The 23,621-nt window shown below is 41.2% G+C and overlaps 2 protein-coding genes across 3 annotated transcripts; both read right to left on the bottom strand.

Annotated features, from left to right (window-relative positions):
• Window positions 1-1,030: 1,030 nt before the first annotated feature.
• il12rb2l (interleukin 12 receptor, beta 2a, like) lies at window positions 1,031-15,874 on the bottom strand. Its single transcript, XM_033643807.2, has 15 exons — window positions 15,736-15,874; window positions 15,217-15,312; window positions 10,902-11,049; window positions 10,639-10,787; window positions 10,363-10,505; window positions 10,024-10,159; window positions 8,026-8,102; window positions 7,686-7,923; window positions 7,277-7,471; window positions 6,581-6,685; window positions 6,328-6,471; window positions 3,784-3,945; window positions 3,544-3,613; window positions 3,056-3,152; window positions 1,031-2,364 (listed from the first exon to the last, which is right to left on the bottom strand). The coding sequence occupies exons 2-15, from the start codon at window positions 15,284-15,286 to the stop codon at window positions 2,002-2,004; spliced, it is 2,097 nt and encodes a 698-aa protein (XP_033499698.1). The 5' UTR covers window positions 15,287-15,312; window positions 15,736-15,874; the 3' UTR covers window positions 1,031-2,001.
• Window positions 15,875-20,316: 4,442 nt separating this feature from the next.
• rln3a (relaxin 3a) lies at window positions 20,317-22,945 on the bottom strand. Of its 2 annotated transcripts, none has more exons than XM_033645667.2 (2): window positions 22,700-22,945; window positions 20,317-21,118 (listed from the first exon to the last, which is right to left on the bottom strand). In XM_033645667.2, the coding sequence occupies exons 1-2, from the start codon at window positions 22,857-22,859 to the stop codon at window positions 20,832-20,834; spliced, it is 447 nt and encodes a 148-aa protein (XP_033501558.1). In that variant the 5' UTR covers window positions 22,860-22,945; the 3' UTR covers window positions 20,317-20,831. The 2 variants fall into 2 exon arrangements, with proteins under 2 accessions (XP_033501558.1, XP_033501559.1); XM_033645668.2 differs by having other exon boundaries at window positions 20,317-21,115.
• Window positions 22,946-23,621: the final 676 nt, after the last annotated feature.

Here is a 23,621-nt window from a genome sequence, read left to right as displayed (position 1 = left end):
CTCAGACTTGGAGGTGCTGATTCTCATCCCAGCTGCTTCACACTCGGCTGCGAACCGCCCCAGCGAGAGCTGGAGGTCACTGTTCGATGGAGCTAGGAGGACCACGTCATCCGCAAAAAGCAGGGACGAGATCCTCCCGTCACCGAACCTGACACCCTCCACCACTCGGCTGCGCCTAGAAATTCTGTCCATAAAAGTTATGAACAGAACCGGTGACAAAGGGCAGCCCTGGCGGAGTCCAACCCTCACCGGGAACAGGTCCGACTTACTGCCAGCCACGCGAACCAGACTCATGCTCCTTCGGTACAGGGACTGGATGGCCCTTAGCAAGGGGCCACCAACCCCATACTCCCAGAGCACCCCCCACAGGATGCCCCTGGGGACACGGTCGTAAGCCTTCTCCAAATCCACAAAACACATGTGGACTGGTTGGGCAAACTCCCATGCCCCCTCCAGCACCCTGGCGAGGGTAAAGAGCTGGTCCACGGTTCCGCGTCCGGGACGAAAACCACATTGCTCCTCCTCAATCTGAGGTTCAACTATCGACCGGACCCTCTTCTCCAGCACCCTGGAGTAGACCTTACCGGGTAGGCTGAGGAGTGTGATCCCCCTGTAGTTGGAACACACCCTCTGGTCCCCTTTCTTGAAAATGGGGACCACCACCCCGGTCTGCCACCCCAGAGGCACTGCCCCCGATGTCCACGCAATGTTGCAGAGGCGTGTCAGCCAGGACAGCCCTACAACATCCAGAGCCTTGAGATATCCAGGACGAATCTCATCCACCCCCGGGGCTCCGCCGCCTCGGAGTTGTTTCACTACCTCAGCAACTTCTGCCCCAGAAACACATGAAATAGCACCTGATGTGTTACATTCAGTCGGTCTGATCAGCAAGTGCTCTAGTAGCTTTTTAATTTATTTAGTGTCTGCTTTACACCTGTACATACCTAACCCTCATTATCGCATTCATTCATTCATCTAGGAGTTTTAAAAAAAAGAAGCAAAAACAACAATGACAACAAAAACACTTCAGTCCAAGGATAAAGCATTTATTCACCTGATTGAAATACTTTTAAACGTCCTATATACATACATACTATATACTTCTAATATTCTAGCCACAATTTCAAAGTGTGTTTCCTGAGATACTCAAACATATGATCTAGGGCTGCCACTAACGATTATTTTCATTGTGGACTAATCTGTCGATTATTTCTTCGATTAGTCGACTTATCATTTCATCGAAAAACGTGTTAAAATGTTGAAAAATGTCGGTCTGTCTCGCCCAAACCCCAAAATGATGTCATCTAATGTCTTGTTTCTTACTCACGCCAAAGGGTTTTAGTTCACTGTCACGGGAGAGTGTGTAAAGCTGCCAATATTTGAACGTAAGAAGCTGCAGTAAGAGTATTTTGGGCACTTTAATGGTACTTTTCTATGAAAAATGACTCAAACCGATTAGTCGACTACTAAAATAGTCATCGATTATTTTAGTAGTCGATTAGTCATCGATTAGTCGACTAATCGTGGCAGCCCTAATATGATTATAAATATGAGAAGTAGCTATCAATGTCAGTAACACATAATTCCTGATTTACTTCATATTGAGGCTCCTGTCTGGATCAATATCTGGATTGTAAAGAAAATACAATTTACTGCACACACAGGAAACTGTCACTTTGTCTATGCATTTTGCAAACAGTCTCAACATACGACAGAAATGGAGGGACCGCACGAGTTGTGACTGAAATTGGAAAAGTACAAAAACAAACAAGGTGAACACCATGAAGTGAAACAAATACTACTCAAATAAACAAAACAATTGAAATACCAAAATAAAAAAATGCAAAAGGCGGAAGTCAGGGCAGAGAGGACCAGATGATTGTCATCAGCTTATGTGGATTGATTCCTCCAATATTCTGAGTCCGCCCTACCAGCAGGGAGAGACTCATCATCTAAAAAAAACTTCCACATTGAACATTTTCTGCACATTACGAAAAAACATCAAACTTCCAGTACTTCCAACTCAGTGGGCATGAAGTGCTTCTCATAACCTGACGTTGACTGTTCGTCCTCTGCTGAGCTCCAGCTATCTTCCCTGTGTTCCTCCTTCCTGTCCCTCTCCTCATCCGAGTCAACCATTCTGCTGTATTCCTCTCTTCCATATCTGCGGTCTGTCCTATGACACTCCTCCATGACAGCTTCCTCCCCCTGATCATCTTGGCAGTCCGTCTGTGAACACTGATCTCCGACCTCTGGCTGTGTTAATCCATCAGCCCTGGGCTGGATTTCCACAACCTCCAGCACAGAGATGATGGGATGTGGCTCGTAGACGGGAATGCAGATCCAAGCCAAGGGGTCGTTAATCTACAAGGAGATCACACACAGAGCCAAGATCTTTCTTTAGGGTTCTTTTTTTGTTTGGATTTTGGTCATACACAGTAACAAACTAAGACGTGACAACATCAGTGCGTGTAGCAGTAAACAGAATAGGCAGTTACCAGTGAAATAGCAAAAAAATGGCATTTATCAGGATCAACAATCAGTGTACACCAGCACCGCTTCTACAAACATGCACATTATGGACTGTGTGTGGGACATCAAGTGCTGGAGGAGGCTCCAAAACAGCTAATGATCATAAATCACACACAACATGACAAGGAATGTGCACGATTAGTCGATTAGGTGATTATACGTTGCTACCCTCATTAGGCGATATCAGAAATAGTAGTCGGTTAAACTCAATGTTGCATTTATTATCATTAAATGTAATTGCATTCACCCAATGAAAATGCCACTGTAATAATCAAGATTTATTTATTCTGTGAATTACCGATGAAAAAAAAAAAACAGAATTCAGGCTGAAAGTTACATTACAACCATGGTAAGCAAGCAACGCTGACCCAAAGTGACATGCTGTGTCTATCTGTCATCTGCCCGGCTCCGGGGTCAGTGATTCAGGTGGGTGGGTCAAAGCATTTGCGCTTAGAGCACCCAAATGGCCACCATTAGCCCTGGTGTAAACCAAAAAGTCCTTTCACATCAGTCAGTCTCTCACCTGGTGCTTCATGTGTCGGAAAATGTGGCTGTTGCGGGCATCTGGCACTTTCTCATATAAAAATGTAGGCACCAGTGGGCATTCTCCTTGATGAGCTCTGTGCAGACACATAAGAGTTAAATATATACAAGACACCCCTCATAATCACAAAAACTCTTACAGAATGATATTTAAAAAAAAAAAAAAAGGTGTACGTAAATGTATTTTCAGCATCAATGTTCACATCAACAGTTTGTGAGGCAGCAAGATTAGAGAGAATTTGAATTTTGAATCCTTTTTATCAGCACTACAGCACTGAATAATCATATTATTTTACTTGTCAAAGTATTTCAGGTGTTAGTAAAGATTAATGAGGATGCATGACACCAAATTCTTACATGACTCAAAGTATCAACCAACAAAAAGGGCAACAGTTGTGATGCACCGTGCCCACAGATCAGACAGTGATGGGAGAATAAATAAGAAATGTTGTTACATGATCATCTTACCTGTATAAAGCAACAATAAAACACACAAAAACCACAAAAATGATTCCAAGCAGCAACGGTTTAAAGATCGCTGAAAAAGACGGGGAGAAAAGAGATGAGAGAATAAATTAATATAACCAGTAATGTAATTCATCCACATGCTAGGTTGTAAGAAATCGAAAATTATCTTTTAAAACTTAAATCCCATTGTCACACAGCTCATCACATCCAACAACAACTGATTAAGATGTTATACAATACCAAAATCTTCCAGGTGCTTTGTTTTGACCTTCACGGTGGTGTTTGCTCCAGGCCCAGCTGCAGTCACAGCTCTTATCCAAACATCATACTGCTGCCCTGGACTGAGATCCTGCAGCTTAACAGTCATATTTTCCTGCTGGGGGGATGCACTCACATTGTACACTATAGGAGAGAAGTGAAAGTGTGTGGAGTGAGGTGAGGTAATGAAAGAACAGCTGACAGAGACACACAAAGCTAAGTATACTGATCTGCTTATCACTAGTTATCTTTATTTGTTCTACATATTCATCATGATTTCATAACAATATAAACATACTACCATGCTCACAATAATGATGGTGATGTTTAGCATTAGCATTTTCACCATTTTACTTTAGCATGTTAGCATGCTAACTTATGCTAATTAGCACCAAACACAAAGTACAACTAAGGGCAGTGGGAATGTCATTAGTTTTCGATCTATGTAGCCTAGTCATTGACCAAATCTGACCTGAGGATGGTGCTGGATGAAAAGTTACATTTTTACCAAAGTTTAGTCCTGTTCCTACGAGGGACATAAATGTGCACAGAATGTATGAAGCTCATGGTGGCACTAAATGAAAAGTTAGAGAATCTACAATGACGCCTTCTCATCCCAGCTCATCAAATATCGCTGCTTGGTCAGTGGACTTTCACGTCTACATTTGACGCACTAGGTATCCTCCTGCGTCTGTTGCTGACGTTCCAGGACGCCGTGTCAATTTACGCTTGTTACATGCATTGTGTCTTTTCAAAATACACTTCTGTTTTCACAGGAAATGAACAGATTGTGCTCATTAGATGCATTCAGTGTTTTCCAAAATGTTATGTAAATAAAAACCTTGGTACTAAAAACCTACACCAGATTCATGAACACTGCGGAAAACTCATAGGCACGTGTGTATGTTCATGAATGCCAAATCAATTGTAAATTGACAGCGCTCTCTCACAAGCCAGCTATTAGCTTACATCCCTGCCTATGAATAGCCAATGACCACCGTATATATAGGTGATAATTACAATGGATGGGTGCATCCTGTCCACCTGTGAACATGGAGCAAACAAAGGAAGAGAGATACAGAAAGAAAAACGTTTCCAACGCAGAGACTGAAGTTATTTCAGATGAAGTTGGGTTGAGAAATTCATTTTATTTTCTTTGTGTAGTAGTGGTGTGGCTATTTCTTTTTAAAAAGTTTATATTTTAGTTTTTAAATTTAGCCCATGATATCAATTCTCAATTAAATGTGTTGTCTGACCTATAACGGCATTTGAGTCGAGCCCCTGCCCCTCCCTCTTCAACTTCCCTTGTGGTAGCCACGCGCAAATCAAGTGCCCTGCAGAGCAGCATCAGGTCTCCCTTGTCTGCCGTCATGGACAGCCACGTAACAACTGTGTTTGCCCTAAGCCTCTGCATTCTTTGTCTCTGTTGTGAAATTAAACCACTGTTAAAACGTCTTAATACAGGCAGTCTAATGTATGTATGGGTGTGTTCAACAGTATGTAAGATAGTCTGGCGTGAAACCACACTGTGTGGAGGCGCCCCAAATTCAAACGTCCAAAAACACATAATTGAAGCCATTGAAACTTGGGCGAGACTGTGAGACATGGGCACCGCGTTCATGTGTGTTCACGTGCTTTCGCTGGTCTCACGCACAAGCGTGCACATGTGAGCATGGTGTACAGAGAGGCAGTCAGAGCTACAGGCTACAATGAGGCTGAAAACAGAGTTCAAATGACGTTTTTCCAAACAACTTTTCATGTCGGGGCTTCAGGACACTTGGATCACTATGGACGAGCAGTATGGAGATATTTTGTGGTTTCAATTATGAGTTTTTGGACATTTGAATCTGGGGCGCCATAAGCCTCCATTAGGTGGAGTTGTGTTGCTACCTCCTCTCCCCTTAGATCTCCGCAAGTGATGTGAGGACTCTAAAACTTCACCTGAGCCTCCATCGGCATATGGGTGAGTAGATAATGGGTGAATTTTCATTTTTGGGTGCACTATCCCTTTAACACACAAATTCATTCTGCTCACATTTCATGAATGACACTCCTTGTGTTTGAGTTTATTTACTTGAACAGCGGTCTCCAGGGTGAAAGGCTGGGGTTTCAAACTGACGCATCAAGCAGCGTTATAAACTGATGCACCTTTTTCAGCAGTGTGATACGCCACCAGTTATGAACTCATCTGCCCAGCAGCGTGCCATACCACTGCAAAAGGTGCCTTGTTGCGTCAGTGTTCAGCACTGAAATCCCGGACAAAGCGGTGGTATTTGGCGACTTGGGAATTGAGGCTTTCTACAGAGTCATTAGAATATAACTTCTGGGAACCATGAATGTCTGTGCCAAATTGGGCCAACCAGCTATTAAAAGAAAACATTGACCTGCTCGTGAAAAATTCAGGGGATCACCAAAATCAGTAGGACTCTCGACAAAATTAAATGTCTTTCCATCTGATACTGGGTTTGTTTGATGTTAATGTTTCCTTAACTTATTATAACTGCGTTACATGTTGTTGTTGCGTACCTTTTTGCCTGTTTTCTCCACCATCTACTATGACTTCATAGTACAGGATCACCCCATTCTGCATGCAGAGGGGAACAGGCTCCCAAAACAGGGTCACATGAGCGTCAGCAATCGATACCTTAAATGATGGCCCTGCGGAGGGGGCTGGAGAGGGACAGGGACACACAAGACATGATGACTCCAAGTTTATCCCATTTAAATAAGCTAATAGAAGAAAAAAAGACGGGTCAAAAACAACGGCATAAATACTTACTTCCTTCAAGTGAATATCCAATAACTGATGAGAGGTGATGGACTTCATTGCTGTGTGATACAGTGAACAACGACACCTGGTAGGGTGTGTATTTTTTATATTGACCTGTAGATGGAGACAAACACCAGAGCTTAACAGCCATTTTGAAACCAGCAAGCACAAGTACAACCTTAAAATAAAAACCTTTCCAATGATTTGTAACTATTCAATCTTCAAGTTAATTTTCATTTATCATTATCATTGAGTGATGCTTTCTTTGAATTAATGTTCTGTATCACCTTCTGGGGCTTTTTTTTTAACATATTTTTTGGGCATTTTTTAATTGACAGGCCAGACAAGTATGAAGGGGGTAGAGAGAAGGGGAGTGACATGCAGGAAATGGCCATAGGCTGGAGTCGAACCCGGGCCCCTGCGGCAACAGCCTTGTACATGAGGCGCCTGCTCTATCCACTAAGCCACCGACACCCCATATCCTGGTTGGTTTAAAGTTTAGTTTTAGCTCTGCTTTCATTTGGACTTTTAGTTACCTGCTTGTTCTGGATGTTCTTTTATCAGCTGCATTAAAGCTCACTTTTTGTTAAAAATTCAACCTGCCAGTCTGCATCTGGGTCCTGATTCCTGACGCAGCATTGTCATATGAGTAATCTTCTCTATTTACTTCTTGTGGTGCTACAAATGTACAGCATTCAAACGTACCTTTAAAAATCCCTGTTGTTTGGCTTTTGTTCACTTTGATCCAATCAAATTGCCGGCCAAGAGGACACCCTGCTTGATTGTATTGCACTACATATTCTTTCAAGTTATCCAAGAGCTGAGAGGGCAGACCCCAGGACACGGTGAGGTTGTCTTCGTTCATCTTGAGGTGAATAGCTGGCTCGTTTTTCTCTTTACCTTAGTAGGAGACAAATGCTTTGTTAGTTCTGATGAGCCACAAGAATCGGAGAAATACAAATTAAGGAATTAGATAATACAAATGTAGAAATATTGTAGTGTCATTTTGATGCAGCCCTTAGTTTCTCCTAATTCCGCTAGTTATGAGCTACTTTTAGCTTTGGGATGTTTTGTGAGTACGACGCTTGCAACAAAGCAGTCTGGCAATTGATACCTGATATTGGCATAGTGAGGTAAGAAGGCACTGTGGCACCAAGTGCATTGTAGGCAGACACATTGGCTGATGATACATCCTTCAGAGAGAGATTGAAGTGGCACTGCATCTCATCGCACACCAACCGGCCCTCTGACCCCGCTGTGGACATATTCACCAACACAGCAGTGCCGTTATTGTAAGTAAGTCTGACTTCATACCCGCGAATGAGACCGCGAGCCTGAGATGTAGGAAGCCTCTGGATAGGATGGAGAAAAGGAGAGGATAGTGAGGGGTGAGTGTGCATTAAGTGAGACTCTTGTTCATTATTTCAGTCAGAGAGTAATGGTTGTTTACCTACCTTCCAGGTCAGAAAACAGTCAGAGGTTGCCTGGGACGTCCCACAGTCCCTCCATAGATCTAGCTCTCCAACAGGGGCTGAACAAGAGGGGAATAAATTAGCATGAAGGAGAGAAAACTAAAGAAGTAATGGCAAAATCAGAACCAAGTGCAGGTTAGTGGAACTCAGTGGTTCATAGTTTTAGCAGAGAAATTGGTTATTTAGTTTACTAGGGGAGACAACACATTCTGTTATCACACTGTAAATGTTGAAACCGTTCATATCTGCATGGTGAATATAAAGAAAAGGGTAGCAGCCCATTAGCTCAGTTTAGCATAAAGACAGAGGACGGGGAAACTGTTAACCTGGTGTTGGGAATAGAATGATGTTATGTGTTTTACTATAAGTTGTGTTTCACTATATAAGTTTTAGATGTGTGAACAATGAGAATACTGAGATGATTTCAGCTGATCTGAATGTGTTTGCTTTGCAGAAGTGGAGAAGCACAGGAGAGGAAGAGACATGAAGTCTGAGGAGCACATACCGCAATGCTTAGATAATTAGTTTCATATATGGTAAAAAGAATAGAAAGTGATATACAGATAGTAAGGTACAGCACGTGTAGGGAGTTGTGTTGTTCTCTTGTCTTTCAAAACAGGAACCACGCCCCCACCGCCAGCGGGAAGGAGTCAGATTAACACGAGGCAGGGGCGTGGTGTGGTGAAGGAGGAAGTGGAACTGCCAATGAGAAGAGGACAACGCTTCGCGTGCACAATGACACTCTGTTACGCTCAAATATACTGGGTCAGGGGAAGGACAGGAGGTCAGACTTCGTGAACTGACACACCTTTGTTGTTCGTCAGGGACGTGAAGTTGAGACCCAGAGCTCTGTAATTTTATTCCTTTACTGCTTAATAAACTACATTAACTGAGACCGAATATCTTCTCCTATTGCTTCATTAAAGAACACGCAGGACTGAGCTCACACATAGCACATTAGAGAGTAGGATGAGACTCTTAGTCCATCACTGGCTCTATCCAAAAATCCACCTATCAGTACCCCTAAACCTTTCAAAAAAATGTGTAAAAATGACAATTAGCTACTTTACGCAGGGTTTATGGTCAGGAATGTTAACTTCCTGGAGGGAAAACGTCAAACTGTAATGGCTTCCACATTTAGTTTTTTGTACGGATAACAAACAAGATGGAGTGTGTATTATGCTGCATTCACATGGAATCAGGCAGACGTTAGATGGCAGACAGAAAACAGCTTCTGTTTTCACCTTGAATGAAGGAGCTCCGTAACATCCGGTGGTAAATTCCATCACGGAGGACAGCAAAGAGTAATGGTTGTCTGCCATTTTTGTTCCTGGCATTCTCTGCTGGTCTCAACTAACTTTACTGTCCCGCTCTCGTCCACTAAGATGATATTGCTGCCTACCATTATTAGCTTGACTCCATGTGAATGCAGCATTAGTGAGCCAGGCTGGCTGTTTCCCCCAGTTTAAGTCTTAATGCTAAGCTAGCCTAATCAGCTACTGGCTGCAGCTTGATATTTATCACGAGGAGATGATCTTCTCATCTAACCTTCAGCAAGACAGCAATAAGTATATTTCCCAAAATGTCACACGATTCCTTAAAGGAGCTGTATACAACATTCAGGACATTCACATAGCAGCAAACATCTATTTACCATGTAAAGATATAGCGGAGTAAAGTCACTCAACCTCTGTTGGGCCAGCCGTACGTCCATGTTATTGTATGTGAGTTAGCTTATTGCTGCCGCTCTGCACTGTGCTTATATGTTGGTTACCACTGATATCAGAACAGCGGGGTTGCGGAAGCGTAGCATCCAACTTCCTACCTCAGCACTGTTGCTGTTGTTAGCACTGTTGTAAATGTGTAATGTAAATGTTGAAAATTGCAAAAAACAAACAGAAGAAACTAAACTTTTGTCGACTCTCTCCACATTCTTTGCCAATTCTAAACTTGGAGACCACATAACAAATAAGGACCCACCCATCTCAGGAGTTCGTACTCTGTGGATTGCACTCCAGTCACTTGACAAGCTTTTGTCACAGGAACATCGAACTTGAAATTCATAGACTGTGTAGGGCTTGTGACTGTCAAATGTATAGTGAACTCCAGTCTTGTTCTGTGTAGAAAGGGGGGAAAATGAGCTTGAGCATGAACTCAGTCACTAAGCTTTAGTCATACAGCTTTTCTTTTTTCAGCTGATTAATTTATTCATGCATCAGCATTGTCTCCTCAATGTCAACATGCTCCATTACAAAGTGTGGACTATGCTGAGAGAGAGCAAAAAGGAAAATGGTGTAAGACAAAACCTAAAACGGATACCTCAACCCAGACTTGGTCTTCCTCAGCCCGATGTCGGACATCACAGTGTTCAAAAGAGAGCTGCAGCTCATCACAGGAGAAAGTCCATTCAATATCTAAGGACTCCAGATAGCTCGATGTGACATTGGGAGTGGACGGCTTCTCTAGAAACAGACAGAAAAACAATCTCACTTCAATCGAAATCAATAGTTCTCAGTTTTGAAGTAGTTTTATTGCCGTTGTGTTTGTTGTTGTGGTGTCTGTATTCATGAACATGAATATGGAGGACTGACTCACTGATATCTTCTGTATTGAACGTAGCGTTCTCAGATTTGGCAGAACCGTGCTGGTTCTTAGCCTGGACCCAAACCTGCAGATCTCCATGACTGAAGTGTTCACGAAGGATAATCCCACTCAAATCGGTGCCACTGATCACATGCCCCTCTCTGGAGAGAAGACAAGAGGAGTACAAGAAGTCAGGGGGCTTCTCCCAAAGTCATCAGATGTTTGTCATCAAGAAAGTTGTCAGATATGACTGGGAACAAGTTTGGTTGTGTTACTCGTTATTTGCTGGCTCCCAGTGCAAGCTGTAGATCGTGGGGATCTGAGGGTCAAGCCATGGATCCCAACTACAGTGGATATCCGCACAATTGTCTTTCTCATCACAGGGGATATTGCAGTCAGGAGGGGAGAGAGCAGCAGGAGGGCCTGGAGAAACAAAGAGGGTGAGGGATGAAACCAAAAGTGATAGAAAATGCTTCACAGTACTTCAAAACTCATTTAAAATTAGGAAAGTGAGCTCAGTGCAGTGCTTGTCTCCACTGGGTGTGTCTGGGGGCATGTGAGGAGGGAGCAGGGAGTGCAGGGTGAGATGTGTGTCCACTGTGTATGCATGACAGTAATGGAATAAAGGGGAGACAATATGCATATAAGAGTTGGAACTCATTACATATCTGGTATGAAATTAATCTGTAGATGCTATGCTTCAAAATAAGACCAAACTTTTCTATGATTGTAGGTTCATGAGCCACGACAAAGGCCAAAATGCAACCTGCAACAGATGAGGTAAGGCTTGTTTGTAGCCTAGCCCATTGCCAGAAATGCCTTTTACAACATGATTTTGCTGATCACTCAAGGTCCTACAGGCAGACTAAGAGGAGTGAGGAGTCTGTAGTCAATAATGATATAAAACAGAACAGTCAATAAAACAGATTTCTCAATAACTGAATCACCGCAGCCAGGAGAAACCCTTGAGCTTACATTCATAAACGTGCCCAAAAAAATATAAAGTTTACGAGCGTTACGAAGTTAGCTGCAGACAGACACACACAACCAAATGCATGATCTCAGCCCACAGAACAAAAACAGTTCCAACTACAGGATTTCTTGCAGGGCTGCTGAATTAGTCCGTGTTAGTTTTAGGTAGCTGTACTGAACACTGGCAACACAGTTTTTCCAACCACGACATCAGTGAGATCATACGGCTTTGGATTTTTGAAAAACACTATTTGACACACAGTATTAGGAGCTCTTTATGTGTCTATTGCATCGGCCAAAACAACAGTGGCAGTGGCACATACTAAAATGTCAAATCCAAAATGCTCCCACCATGAGTCACAACAAGCAAAGGTACTGACCCAATGTGACAAACTTCCAGGATACTCTGAGTCACAAAAACTACTTACCAAAGACCAACGTGCATTCCCACACACACACACTTATCACCTCTGCAGTGATTTATTTTAAAGAGTGTTGAAGTTTCGGTCACAAATACCTGTATCAGGACATATCTTTCAAATTCTCAAGACTTTTTTCTTTGAGAATCTCTGGGGGATTTGATTTCCTGCACTAGAAAGGTGATAGAGCAAGTGGTGTGCGTGTTGCTTAAGAAATATACAGCTAAAATAAAAACAGATGCACGCATGTGGCCTGAAGAAATCAAAGTAAATATTATACTTTGCTGCAAGTGATCTCTAAAATCTCTCCAAAGCTCATTCTTGTCAGACAGGAAGATGATAAAAACAACAAAGAAAAACCACAGAGTAGTGATTTCCTGTCCACTTTGGAAGGAAACTTGAGGAAAACAAATGTAAATTTTTATTAACAATCATTAGTGTTTTAGATAGATAAAGGTTACTGTCATAGAAGCAAAGGGAGAGGCAGTGAATATCTGACAGAAACGATTAAAAAAGAGCCAGAAAGCAAAAGATAGAAGACCTATCTGTGCCACAAGAAAAACACACAGAGTTTAGTCATACGTGCATACGCCCACACCAGCAAACACACACCTTTTTTTCTATTCATCACAAGACTGTCACCTTTACCCATTTCTCAAAAGCCTCTACACTTGTACCAGTGATCAGTTCAATGCCTGCACACAGCCTTTTGCAAAGAAGCACACAGCCAGTAACATTAACAGGAAGCAGGCGTTATAATCAGTCTGCAGTCTCCCTTGTCACCACTTCCTCTTCTATACAGACAGTAATGCAAGATAATGTAGGGTCTGTCTGTGAAAAAACTAACCTGCATAAAAAAAAAACATGTAATGCCTTCAGTGTGGGCAAATCATTTGCAGCACATTAAACACCCCATTTTTTATTATAGTTAGTTTTGAAAAAAAATAACCGGTAAGTATCAGTATCCTGTCATAGAAATGCAGGAAACATCTACGGTATGTTTTATTATATCTCGATCTTTTACTTGAATAGTGATACCAAAGCTTAGACAAAGCCCTTTATATTGCATTAACATCTGAATGTTGTATCCATGGATGGATTACCCAAAGTGTCAGTGGGTTCCCCTAACCTTCACTTGCAAAATGTCACTCAAATAAACACATACTGACATGAAGAGACTCAAAATGACTGCAAAGAGACACAAAAAGACCACAGGGAGATGCTAAGAAACTGCAAAGAGACACAAAATAACTATAAAAACTGGCAAAACAACCACTGTGAGACACAAACCAACTACAAGGAGACACAAACCAACCACAGGGAGACACAAAGTGACTACAACGCAACAATAAAACAACCAAAAAAGGCCAAATTACCTCAAAGAGACACAAAATTATCTAAACAAGACACAAAATGACCACATAAAGACACTAACCTCAAAAAGATGCATAATGAAAACAAAGAGATGCAAAACCACCACAACACATGTGTCTTGCTCCTAAGAAGGAGAGGTGGTGGGCCCTTGGCACATCTGAGCCCAGGGGCCCCATTGTGTCATAAATCTGCCTATGGTGGTAGCTGGTTGAAATGGAGCTAATTTTACATATGTCTTCCCCTGGGTAGTTTATTATTTAACAATACATAACTTCTTACAAGCAGATCATAGATTTTGTATGTAAGATCTTGTGCAGCAAAGGAAGTAAAAGCAAAACAACCACCGTGAGACACACAACAACTACAAACAGACACAAAACAACCACGGGGTGACACAAGCAACTACAAAGAGACACAAAACAACTACAAAGAGAAACAAAACGACCAGAGACGCAAAATGACTACAAGGAGACACAAAACAACCACGGGGAGACACAAAATGACTACAAGGAGACACAAAACAACCACAGGGAGACACAAAATGACTACAAGGAGACACAAAACAAACACGGGGAGACACAAAATGACTACAAAGAGACACAAAACAACCACAAGGAGACACAACATGACGACAAGGAGACACAAAACTACAAAGAGATGCAAACCAACCATGGTAAGACACAAAATGACTACAAGGAGACACAAAACAACTACAAAGAGACACAAAATGACTACAAAGAGACACAAATCAACTACAAAGAGACACAAAATGACTACAAGGAAACACAAAACAACTACAAAGAGATGTAAACCAACCATGGTAACACACAAAATGACTACAAAGAGACACAAAACAACCACAGGGAGACACAAAATGACTACAAGGAGACAAAAAACAACCACAGGGAGACACAAAATGACGACAAGGAAACACAAAAGAACTACAAAGAGATGTAAACCAACCATGGTAAGACACAAGATGACTACAAAGAGACAAAAAACAACTACAAAGTGACACAAAATGACTACAAAGAGACACAAAACAACCACAGGGAGACACAAAATGACTACAAGGAGACACAAAACAACTACAAAGATATGAAAACCAACCACAAGGAGACAAAAATGGCTCCAAAGAGACACAAAACAACTACAGGGAGAAACAAAACAACTACAAAGAGACACAAAACAACCACGGGGAGACACAAAATGACTACAAAGAGACACAGAAAGACTACAAAGAGACACAACCCAACCACGGGGAGACACAAAATGACTACAAAGAGAAACAGAAAGACTACAAAGAGACACAAAATGACTACAAAGATACACAAACCAAGGAGACACATGATGGCAATGCAACAAAAACCAACTAGAAAAGGCCAAATTATCTCAAAAGAGACACATTACCTAACCAAGACACAAAATGACCACAGGGAGACACAAAACCACAAAATAATGAATAGACAACCACCATAAACATGTGTCTTCTTTCTTTTTTTTTAGTGGTGGGGCCCTCTGCATATCTTGGCCCAGGGGTCCCACTGTGTCATAACCTGCCTATGGTGGTAGTTTATTCTTTAGCAATACATCATTTCTCATAAGCAGGTCATAGAGTTTCTATGTAAAATCTTGTGCAGCAAAGGAAGTAGTTTGTTTAAGGTGGAGTAAAAAGGGTGATAAATGCAGTGTGGTGAAGTATAAAGCAGCACAAAACTAAAGCAAAAGCCCACAAGCAAAGCATAAGCACCTGAGATAAGGCAGAACTGAACTCATACAGTGTTTGAGTAACATGTGCACTAACACTTTACAGTAATAAGCCTACCTGAAGCAGAGCAGGTGGGCAGGTTGACCAGCAAGATGGACAGAAGCCAACTCGTCCTAAGTGTGGCCATTACATTTGGACCCAGACCTCTAGTGCCTGTGGATAACACACATACATGCACACAGAAAATGTATTAACCACGGACGTTGTAGCCTGTAACAGCTGTATTCCTCAAACTCACGCACTTTGTTGGTGTTTTTGACACAGTAAATGTAGGGAGCGATAAGAATCACCAACACGTGCATCGAAACGACAACTACTGTAACGTCATGTTGCAATTTGGCATAAATAGTCTAAATACCGTCAGTCTCTGTGTCAAACACACATTCCTGTTAGAGGCACTCATATGTAAATTAGCTAATACAGATGTGGTTTGTTGAGAGCACATGAACGCACCGCGGTAACAAGAAACGGAGTTCGTATTTAACGTTAATAGTATTTTGTCTTAATTTATAACACGCTTTTTTTCTTCTCCAGTGTAAGCTAACTATCAATAACTAATAACCTTAAATTATTTACCTCATTTTGAGACACACTGGGACATCCGTGGTGCATTCTGCAACGATGTGAAACACAATTTTCAAAGAAAGTTTGTTGTGCAGAGTTCAAGTCATCCGTACAGCTTTTATCGGGTGGCCCCGCCCATTTCTGGAATTACCAGTGACGTAAAAGGCGCACACGCTCACACGCAGCCAGCATTCACACCTCAGACAGCTCGGTTTTGAACACTTCCTGTTCAAACTCAAATATATGCATATACAAACAACACAGGAGACTTTTTTTTTTTTTATCTTAAGCAGACTCTTATGATAAAAACAAAATGTCCCACATGATACAGCAGTTACTGATAAGACTAAGCAGTGACTAGTGAAGTTTTTTAAGGGTCATAAACTTAAATTTATCTTAAATTCCAGTGGTGAACGTAGTTTATTGTCCACTCAATCTGTGCTTTGACTCATGGCAAATTGCAGTAGTAGTCATTCAGGGTTTTATGTCACATCCAAATAAGAAACTGAGATAAAATGTCTTTATTGCCATCACACACAGTGGTTACACTGCTGCCATGTTGCTGCCTGATGCCTCCTAGTACTGCTGTTACTATCATTGTTAGTCATACTTCTACTATTATTATACACATAGTATTGTCACACGCATACAGTTGTGCTCATAAGTTTACATACCCTGGCAGAATTTGTAAAATGTGCACCACTCACATGAGATTCAAATTAAACTATGAGGCATAACAATCAAGAAAATACTGAGGTGGTCCCTGTTCAAAAGTTTACATACCCTTAGTTCGTAATACTGCGTATTGCCCCCTTAAACATCAATGACAGCTTGTAGTCTTTTGTGATAGTTGTGGATGAGGCACTTTATTTTCTCTGATGATAAAGCTGCCGACTCTTCTTGGCAAAAAGCCTCCAGGTCCTGTAAATTCTTGGGCTGTCTTGCTTGAACTGCATGTTTGAGATCTCCCCAAAGTGGCTCAATGATATTGAGGTCAGGAGACTGTGATGGCCCCTCCAGAACCTTCACTTTTTTCTGCTGTAGCCAATGGCTGGTCGCCTTGCCCTTGTGTTTTGGATCATTGTCATGTTGGAAAGTCCAGGTGCGTCCCATGCACAGCTTCCGGGTGATGGGTGCAAATTGTCCTCCAGTATTTTCTTTTTTAAAGATATTTTTTTGGTCATTTTTGCCTTTAATGCACAGGACAGGTAAGTATGAAAGGGGGAGAGAGAGAGAGGGGATGACATGCAGCAAAGGGCCACGAGCTGGATTGGAACCCAGGCCGCTGCAGCAACAGCCTTGTACATGGGGCGCCTGCTCTACCACTGAGCCACCGACGCCCCTCCTCCAGTATTTTCTCATAACATACTGCAATCATCTTGCCATCAATTTTGACCAAATTCCCTGTGCCGCTGTAGCTCACACACCCAAACATCAGAGATCCACCTCCATGCTTCACAGTAGGGATGGTGTACTTTTCATCATAGGCCTTGTTGACTCCTCTCCAAACATAGAGTTTATGGTTGTGACCATAAAGTTCAATTTTGGTCTCATCACTCCAAATGACTTTTTTTCCAGAAGTTTTGAAGCTTGTCTAGATGCTGTTTGGCATATTGTAAGCAGGCTGGTTTGTGGCATTGGCATAGTAATGGCTTTCTTCTGGGAACTCGACCGTTCAGCCCATTTTTCTTCAAGTGCCTCCTTATTGTTCATCTTGAAACAACCAGACCACTATTTTGTAGAGAGGCCTATGTGTCAGCTGAAGTTATTTGTGGGTTTTTCTTTGCATCTGGCAGTTGTGGCTGAAATTTTTGTTGGTCTACCTGACCGTGGCTTGGTATCAACAGAACCTTATTTTCCACTCCTTTATCAGAGTTTGAGCACTACTGATTGGCATTCTCAAATCTTTGGATATCTTTTTATATCGTTTTCCTGTTTTATAGAGTTCAACTACCTTCTCTTGCAGGTCCTTTGACAGTTTTGTTGCTTTCCCCATGGCTCAGAATCCAGCAAAGTCAGTGCAGCACTGGATGAAATGTGCAGGGGTCTGTCAAGAGCCCAGAGACTCACTGACCTTTTATACACAGACACTAATTACAAGCAAACAGGTCACAGGTGTGGACAGTTACCCTTAATAGCCATTTAAACCTGCATGTGTCAATTTGTGTGTATATTATCAGCCCAAAACTTCAAGGATATGTAAACTTTTGATCAGGGCCATTTGGATGGTTCCATTTGTCATTATGATTTAAAAAGAGCAAACACAATTTTGTGATAATAAACAGCTTCACCCGAACACTAACCCTGAAAGAAAAAAAAGTTTTTTGCATGATCAATCATTTTTGAATGATCCTTCATGGCACGAAGAGTTTAAATTGATCATTATTTCCCAAGAACAAAGCTAAAATTAGAAAAAAGTCACCAAAATAAATGCATAACACTGTTTTCTTCTTTTTTCCTATCCCATTAATCACCTCATGACTCCTTAAATTTACCTCGTGACCTTTTGGAGAGGCCCTATAGGTTGGGAAACACTAAACACTAAAATGTACAAATATATATATATATACAGTACAGGCCAAAAGTTTGGACACACCTTCTCATTCAATGCGTTTTCTTTATTTTCATGACTATTTACATTGTAGATTCTCACTGAAGGCATCAAAACTATGAATGAACACATGTGGAGTTATGTACTTAACAAAAAAAGGTGAAATAACTGAAAACATGTTTTATATTCTAGTTTCTTCAAAATAGCCACCCTTTGCTCTGATTACTGCTTTGCACACTCTTGGCATTCTCTCCATGACCTTCAAGAGGTAGTCACCTGAAATGGTTTTCCAACGGTCTTGAAGGAGTTCCCAGAGGTGTTTAGCACTTGTTGGCCCCTTTGCCTTCACTCTGCGGTCCAGCTCACCCCAAACCATCTCGATTGGGTTCAGGTCCGGTGACTGTGGAGGCCAGGTCATCTGCCGCAGCACTCCATCACTCTCCTTCTTGGTCAAATAGCCCTTACACAGCCTGGAGGTGTGTTTGGGGTCATTGTCCTGTTGAAAAATAAATGATCGTCCAACCAAACGCAAACCGGATGGGATGGCATGTCGCTGCAGGATGCTGTGGTAAATCCCCAACAGTGTCACCAGCAAAACACCCCCACACCATCACACCTCCTCCTCCATGCTTTACAGTGGGAACCAGGCATGTGGAATCCATCCGTTCACCTTTTCTGCGTCTCACAAAGACACGGCGGTTGGAACCAAAGATCTCAAATTTGGACTCATCAGACCAAAGCACAGATTTCCACTGGTCTAATGTCCATTCCTTGTGTTTCTTGGCCCAAACAAATCTCTTCTGCTTGTTGCCTCTCCTTAGCAGTGGTTTCCTAGCAGCTATTTGACCATGAAGGCCTGATTGGCGCAGTCTCCTCTTAACAGTTGTTCTAGAGATGGGTCTGCTGCTAGAACTCTGTGTGGCATTCATCTGGTCTCTGATCTGAGCTGCTGTTAACTTGCGATTTCTGAGGCTGGTGACTCGGATGAACTTATCCTCAGAAGCAGAAGTGACTCTTGGCCTTCCTTTCCTGGGTCGGTCCTCATGTGTGCCAGTTTCGTTGTAGCGCTTGATGGTTTTTGCGACTCCACTTGGGGACACATTTAAAGTTTTTGCAATTTTCCGGACTGACTGACCTTCATTTCTTAAAGTAATGATGGCCACTCGTTTTTCTTTAGTTAGCTGATTGGTTCTTGCCATAATATGAATTTTAACAGTTGTCCAATAGGGCTGTCGGCTGTGTATTAACCTGACTTCTGCACAACACAACTGATGGTCCCAACCCCATTGATAAAGCAAGAAATTCCACTAATTAACCCTGATAAGGCACACCTGTGAAGTGGAAACCATTTCAGGTGACTACCTCTTGAAGCTCATGGAGAGAATGCCAAGAGTGTGCAAAGCAGTAATCAGAGCAAAGGGTGGCTATTTTGAAGAAACTAGAATATAAAACATGTTTTCAGTTATTTCACCTTTTTTTGTTAAGTACATAACTCCACATGTGTCCATTCATAGTTTTGATGCCTTCAGTGAGAATCTACAATGTAAATAGTCATGAAAATAAAGAAAACGCATTGAATGAGAAGGTGTGTCCAAACTTTTGGCCTGTACTGTATATATATATATATATATAATATACAAATTGATGCATATCTAATAATGTAGCATATAAGTTAAATCAGGTATTACAGGTGTGATTTTCATGTGGATACTTTTACTTTTAATTCTTCAAGTCCATGCTGTTGATAATAGCTACTTCTGTACTTCAGTTTTAAATGTACTTAACTTTAAATGGAGTATTTTTGCACTGATGTATCAGTACTTTGAGCTAAATGCAGGATCTGGATCTTAATACTTTGTTCATCACTGAGGATGTCACTATGTCAGTGTTTTTAAGGAAATATGGTCATGCATGACCAAATGCAAAATATGCCCCAACAGCATATTTCCGATGAAGTGAGACTATTTTAAGCCTTGGCAATTGAGGAAAGACAAGATTTCAACATGCAGCTCACTTAGAATTTGTCTTATAACACATTTTTATTATGGATCTGAACGTCATAGTGCTCTGTGTGCTGTGAAACAAATGCAAAATACCAACAATATACTTCTAATTACAAACAAGATTAGACGTGAGTGACTTTTTATGCAGCTGTTGTCAAATGACTTTAACAAAGCATTCATTTCCCTTGAATTGTCAGACACACAATTCAGCTGGTCATGAAAACATACAGGTTTGTTATAATGTGTGTGAAAGTGGTTGGGAAGGACAAAACAGCTTGTTCAAGACTAATTAAGGCTGTTCATTACAAAGCCTAGAAGAAGTATGTATAAACATTTCTTGACACATGGCAGCCCTTTCCATACACTTCATAGATACTAAAAGACAGGAACAGTTTACAGAACGGTTTAACTCAAAGACACTGCAAATAAAATGATCTAAAGGTAATGGGAAGTGAAACAAAGAGAAGTGGATGTGCGTCCGTTTGTGTCTGCCTGTGTACTCGTGTATACAGTATGTATGCCGGTGTATTGACTCAGATGGCGAAGGCTGACTCTCAGCAAAGGGAGCTGATCTCGCTCTTGCTGCAGCCCCACTTGCAGCAGGCGTTAGACAAGCCCACCACTACATCCCGGCCCTTGCGGTCAGCCTTGCGTAGGGCTTCCAGGATTTCCTCAGTGATGAAAGAACGGGCCGGCCTGCTAAACGCTGCCTCATTGTTGTCTCTCGTTGTGAAGCTCAGATCTCTGTTCCTTTGAAGGAGACTCTCTACCACAGGATTGTGACTCAAGCCCTCCGAGGAGTCCTCCTGACGGGAGCTGAATGGGTCCTCTGACACATCTGCTGCAGTAAAATGGGCAAATGAAGAATGAGAGAGCACTCATGCTTTTCTCTTACACACGTCCCTGTCCATTAACTGTATTATCAGTGAAAGAATTGCATTTCTGGGGAAAATGCAAACAGTAAAATAATCTTTCAGCATCCTCTTCTGTTGTCTAAATAAAGCGTTCATTTCACAGATGTTACACTGCATTCATCAATTTTAATGTCACTTGCCCTCCCTGTTTCACACATACAACACATTATACATTTAACACATACAAACACGCACACATCCTTACCCCGGTAACAACCTCCCCCTACTGCTGGTGACATTACTGCCTCCACCTCCACACCCCTGCCAGGGTCCACTATACTAATATAGCTGACACTAATATCAAACTATTCATTACGGCTGACACCATATCCCATTTTAATACATGATAATGACATTCTTGCAATATCTAAAGAAAATTTGAAAAAAAAAAAAAAGCCTATCAGTCATATCCATCTTTAATGTGTTCATTGTGCATTTTGTCTCTTTTTCGGCAAATAAACTGCACTTAAAATACCACTGTAGGGGGGTGGAGAGTGTCTGTAACCATGACTGTTCAGAATTGTCCTAAAAAGAGGAATATACTTAATGGATAGTGGAAAGAAAACCGGACGATGTTGGGGGAGGGAGACAAAGTGAGAACGGAAAGAGGCGCTGGATTATTTATACGATATTATAATATGTGTATTATTAACATGATATCAGTATTTCATTTTTAAATATCATGGTTATCATCAATAAAGGTACATCAGAATATCCCTACTATTCATTTGTCATTCCTCCCTTATTATTACTACCTAGGTGTTTTTTTTAAACAATTATTACATTATCATCATTATTATTATTATTATTAGTAGTAGTAGTAGTAGTAGTAGCAGTAGTGGTAGGGTTAGGGTAGTGATAATTTTATTTAACTTTTTATTTTTACATTTTTTTTATTTATTTAATTTCTGTTATTATTATTATGGTCATTATTATTATTATTATTATTATTATTATTATTAATATTATTACTTTTAATATTTTTTTCTCCCCACACACAATCATACACCTAAATAAGTGCGACATATTTAACAAATTTCCCCTAATTGTACTACTCATAGTTATACTTATTTGCAGTATGTTACAATTAAAATTTATATGAATATTATTTCATCCTTTTTTGGTTTGGCTATGTTCATTTATTTATTTATTCAAATGGTTCCACATAAAACATCTAATGACAATGTAAATGATAGCTGTCTGATTCCAGCATAGATTGTCCATAATTCAATAGAAATGTAATAAGTAATATTTTCTGTCTATGTGCACTTAAAATAACATGATTTTATTGTACCTCCATTGAAGTTATCATTACCATATATGCACACAATCACAATTGAACAGAGGAAGGTAAAGACAATATACAAACAACAGATCCAGAGAAATCATAACACTAGAAATAGAAAAAAAGTTGGCATCACATAACAGATGGAATAAATCATATACATGAAACCCTGACACTGATTGTAGCACAAAGTCAGTAATGATGAAGATATAGAGCCTCTCACCTGCACTCCTGAGTGACCGTTTCCATCGTGAGCCTCCACAGGTGAAGATGACTGCCCGGATGAACTCACGGCCGCACAGTTTCACCCCATATGTTGGGTTGTCCATGGGCTGAACCCCGGCCACCAGCAGACATACAGCCAGTACCACAGCTTTCCACATAGTGCCCAGTGGAAATAAAGCAAAATACAAGCTGTTAAATGACAGGAGATTGTTTGCTATGGGCAGCACTTAGCTTTCTGTCTCCCTGTTTGTAGGCGCTTTGACTTAGTAAGTGACCCAGGCGTGGTTTATAAAGGGGTCCAGAGCCCTGGAAGGGAGACATGCATATTGCGCACGCAGGCCTTCTCTGGAAGAAGAACAGATTTGAAACAGAGATACAGCCAGAGACCTTTATGGAGACAAAAAGCAGGCCAAAGGTGGCATAATTAACGAATTTGTCAGTGGCCCTGATGATCTAATTGTGTTTCAGCATGAGAAGCACTTTCGTCACCTTTAATGTCCCTCAGCATTATGACGTCATCAGATCCCACTTAGGTTTCATATGTAAATGATCAATAATCATGGATCATGTAGTGGATGTGGATGTGAGGAGCATATTTACATTAATAATGTCAACTAAAGGTAAAAGTTTGAGACCATGTGACACATTTTTTATAGCGTACTGGCCAATTCCAACTCTGTCTATTAATATGTTTCTCATAGGGCATGGTTTATGGCATGATATATATGGTTGTCATGGTTTCTTGTCCCCTACAGATACCATGGTGGTTTATTGTGTAATAGGCATGGATATTACACCAGCTAAATTAGCCTAATTAATCAAACAAATTGATGCAAGAGTAAGATTTAAACAATTTTTCTTTATCATTTGACAGCTGGTACCAATTAATAGTATAGGGATACTCAACACAGCCCTAAAAT

This window comes from Epinephelus lanceolatus, chromosome 18 (genome assembly GCF_041903045.1).
Source record: "Epinephelus lanceolatus isolate andai-2023 chromosome 18, ASM4190304v1, whole genome shotgun sequence".
Lineage (NCBI taxonomy): Eukaryota > Metazoa > Chordata > Actinopteri > Perciformes > Serranidae > Epinephelus > Epinephelus lanceolatus.
This window is presented reverse-complemented; position numbering and strand designations above follow the sequence as displayed.